This window comes from Corvus brachyrhynchos, unplaced genomic scaffold, assembly GCF_000691975.1.
Source record: "Corvus brachyrhynchos isolate BGI_N302 unplaced genomic scaffold, ASM69197v1 scaffold215, whole genome shotgun sequence".
NCBI classification, from domain to species: Eukaryota; Metazoa; Chordata; class Aves; order Passeriformes; family Corvidae; genus Corvus; species Corvus brachyrhynchos.
The window spans coordinates 36,489-40,412 of record NW_008237887.1 but is presented as its reverse complement, the minus strand read 5'-3'; the positions used below and the strand labels follow the sequence as shown (position 1 = coordinate 40,412).

Genomic DNA, 3,924 nt, shown 5'->3' with positions numbered 1-3,924 from the left:
GGCGCGGGGGGGCAGGTGGAGATCTTCTCCCTGAACCGCCCCGTGCCCCGCACCGTCAAATCCTTCCCGGTGCCCGCCCCGGTGCTGTGCATGGAATTCATCCCGGAGCCGCATCCCGAGGATCCCGCGGAGCCGGGAATGGCCCCGGATCCGGCCCCGACCCCCCCGCACCCCACCGTGTGCCTGGGGCTGCAGGACGGGAGGTGAGATCCCAGCTCCCCGCTCCTCTCCCCGATCCCTCCGCGCTCCGCCGGGGCTGATCCCGAAATTCCCGGCGCGCTCCCTCCGCAGCCTCCTGGTGTACGGCAGCGTGGACTCGGGAACGCCGTGCCTGCTGAGCTGCAAAATGCCGGGAATGCTGCCCATCCTGTGCCTCCGGCACAGCCCCGAGTTCCTGTTCGCGGGGCTGCAGGACGGCAGCGTGGCCGCCTTTCCCAGGAATAGCGGTGAGGATTCCCGGGAATTCCGCGGGCCGAGAGCTCCTCCGCTGCTGAAATGGGGAGAAATCCCCGTTTTCCCGTGGTTTTCCCCAATCTTTTCCCTTTCCCTCGGCAGCCCCAGGGCAGGAAAATGCGATTTTCCCGTGGTGGATCCAAAGCAAACTGGTTTTGGGGGAAAACATTGGGAAAACGGTCCTGGAGAGGGGTTGCTGTGGGATCCAGCATGGGATGTGCAAGGAATGGGAATTGCCTTCCCAAAATTCCCCTGCTTGGGGCTGGAAATGGAGTTGGTCCCCTCCGCGTGGAAAATTCCCTTTGTTCCCGTGGTTTTGGGGTTGTTTTCCCCGGATTTGGCTCCCACCCCGCTGCCATCCCTCTTTCCCAGGAATTCCTGGCCTGGACTGGGAAATTCCTTCTCTTCGTCGCTAGGGGGTGGGAAAGAGCCTGGAATCCTGCGGAATTCCGGCCGCTTTTGGACGGAATCCTGGGTTTTCTCCAGGAAAAGCTCCAGGAAACGGCACCTGGCTCAATCCTGAGCCACCAAATCCCGCTAAATTCGGATTTTTGGGATTGTGCCCACCCCCTTTCCCGAATGACGGCGACGCTGGGAGCCAATTAAAGGGATGTTAATGAACTTCAATTAATTGAAGTGGCAGCCACGGGAGGAGTTTTTAACCTCATCCCGATTCTCGGGAGAGAAAAAGCTTCCCTGGAATGGCTCCTTTTCCCTGGAAGTCGGGATTTGCTGGGAGCAGGGCGTGGAGCCCCCCAAGGGCTCCTTTATCCCTGGGATCGGGGTTTGGGTAAGAGCAGGGATTGGGAATAACGAGAGGGAGAGTAAGGATGGATTGGGGCCGCTGGCGTCGGATTCCCTGATCATTCCCGGTTATCCCATTCCCTGTGATCCCACTCCCCGTTATCCCATTCCCTGTGATCCCGTTCCCCCTTATCCCATTCCCCAATCCCATTCCCGGTTATCCCATTCCCTGTGATCCCACTCCCCGTTATCCCATTCCCTGTGATCCCACTCCCTGTGATCCCATTCCGTGTGATCCCATTCCCTGTTATCCCATTCCCCAATCCCATTCCCTGATCCCATTCTGTGTTACCCCATTCCGTGTGATCCCATTCCCTGATCCCATTCCCTGTGATTCCATTCCCCGTTATCCCATTCCCTGTGATCCCTCCCCGAGGAGCCCTCGGGGTGCGGGGGCCGCTCCTTCCCTGCTCCGGCGCCGGCTGCAGCGGGAAAAGGGAATTTTGGGAATGCTGGGAAGCGGGAATGGCCCTTTGGGGGTGGGGGGGCTCTGGGGACCCCTGGAGCTGCAGCCGGAGCTTCCCAGGTGCGCCGAGTGTTCCGTGTTGTCCCTGTGATCCCATTCCCTGATCCCATTCCCTGTGATCCCATTCCCTGATCCCATTCCCTGTGATCCCATTCCCCGTTATCCCATTCCCTGATCCCGTTCTGTGTTATCCCATTCCCCGTGATCCCACTCCCCGATCCCATTCCCCGATCCCATTCCCTATGATCCCACTCCCTGTGATCCCATTCCCCGTTATCCCATTCCCCGTTATCCCATTCCCTGTGATCCCGTTCCCTGTGATCCCATTCCCTGATCCCATTCCCTGATCCCACTCCCCGTTATCCCATTCCCCGTTATCCCATTCCCTGTGATCCCGTTCCCTGTGATCCCATTCCCTGATCCCATTCCCTGATCCCACTCCCCGTTATCCCATTCCCCGTTATCCCATTCCCTGTGATCCCGTTCCCTGTGATCCCATTCCCTGATCCCATTCCCTGATCCCACTCCCCGTTATCCCATTCCCCGTTATCCCATTCCCCGTTATCCCATTCCCTGTGATCCCGTTCCCTGTGATCCCATTCCCTGATCCCATTCCCTGATCCCACTCCCCGTTATCCCATTCCCCGTTATCCCATTCCGTGTGATCCCATTCCCTGTGCTCCCACTCCCCGTTATCCCATTCCCTGTGATCCCGTTCCCCCTTATCCCATTCCCCAATCCCATTCCCTGATCCCATTCCCTGGGATTCCATTCCCCGTTATCCCGTTTCCCCTTATCCCATTCCCCAATTCCATTCCCTGTGATCTCATTCCCCATTATCCCGTTCCCTGATCCCATTCCCGGTTATCCCATTCCCCAATCCCATTCCCTGATCCCATTCCCCATCCGTTATCCCATTCCCTGTGATCCCGTTTCCCCTTATCCCATTCCCCAATCCCATTCCCCAATCCCATTCCCTGATCTCATTCCCCATTATCCCGTTCCCCGATCCCGTTCCCCATTATCTCATTCCCTGTGATCCCATTCCCCGATCCCATTCCCTGTGCTGATCCCTGTGTTCCAGGGGGTTTATGGGATGCCGCCCCCCCGCCGCAGCTGCTCCGGGTGGGATCGGGGCCGGTGCGGGCGCTGCTGGCGCTGGAGGAGTCGCTCTGGGCCAGCTCCGACAACGTCGTCACCGTGCTGGGAACGGCCGAGCTGCAGAGCCAGGCACGGAGCGGGAACGGGAGCGGGACCGGGAACGGGAATGGGGATGGGAATGGGAACGGGAGTGGGAACAGGAGCGGGAACGGGAATGGGGATAGGAACGGGAACGGGGATGGGAATGGGAATGGGAACAGGAGCGGGAATGGGAATGGGAATGGGATCGGGAATGGGAATGGGAACAGGAGCGGGAACGGGAACGGGAATGGGAATGGGAACGGGAGCGGGAGCGGGAACAGGGATGGGAACGGGAATGGGAATGGGAACGGGAGCGGGAGCGGGAATGGGAGCGGGAACGGGAACAGGAACGGGAGCGGGAATGGGAACGGGAGCGGGAATGGGGATGGGGATGGGAACGGGAATGGGAGTGAGAATGAGAGTGGGAACAGGGATGGGAATGGGAATGGGACCTGGAATTCCCTGTTTGTCCGTGGTTTGGGAAGGATTTTTTGGGATCTCCATGGGAATGGGATCTCTGGGAATGGGATCCCTGGGGGAATGGGATCTCCATGGGAATGGGATCCATGGGAATGGCATCTCCATGGGAATGAGATCTCTGGGAATGGGATCTCTGGGAAGATGGGATCTCCATGGGAATGGGATCCATGGGAATGGGATCTCTGGAAATGGGATCCATGGGAATGGGATCTCCATGGGAATGGGATCCGTGGGATGGGATCTCTGTGGGAATGGGATCTCCATGGGAATGGGATCCCTGGGGGAATGGGATCTCCGTGGCAACCCCAGGGAGATCCCATTCCCAGCAGCTCCTGAGAGTGGAATTTCTGGGGGATTCGGGGAGTCGGGGGAATTGCGGGAATCGCGGCAGCCTTGGGAATGTTGGGAATGTTGGGAATGTTTGTTGGGAATGTTTGTCGGGGATGTTTGTTGGGACCGGCCGTTAGCAAAGGTTCGAGGCGCACCCGGAGGCGGCGGTGACGCGCATGGTGCGCGCCGGCAGCGGCGTTGGATGGCCT

General features: G+C 59.2%; 1 protein-coding gene across 1 annotated transcript in view; it reads left to right on the top strand.

Moving 5' to 3' along the window:
* The window catches only part of ARHGEF10L (Rho guanine nucleotide exchange factor 10 like), a 31,134-nt gene that overhangs the window by 26,605 nt on the left and 605 nt on the right, over window positions 1-3,924 (top strand). The window contains exons 18-21 of the mRNA XM_017732686.1: window positions 1-203; window positions 292-446; window positions 2,808-2,953; window positions 3,853-3,920. Coding sequence (XP_017588175.1) covers window positions 1-203; window positions 292-446; window positions 2,808-2,953; window positions 3,853-3,920 — 572 coding nt within the window. The remainder of the gene's footprint in view (window positions 204-291; window positions 447-2,807; window positions 2,954-3,852; window positions 3,921-3,924) is intronic.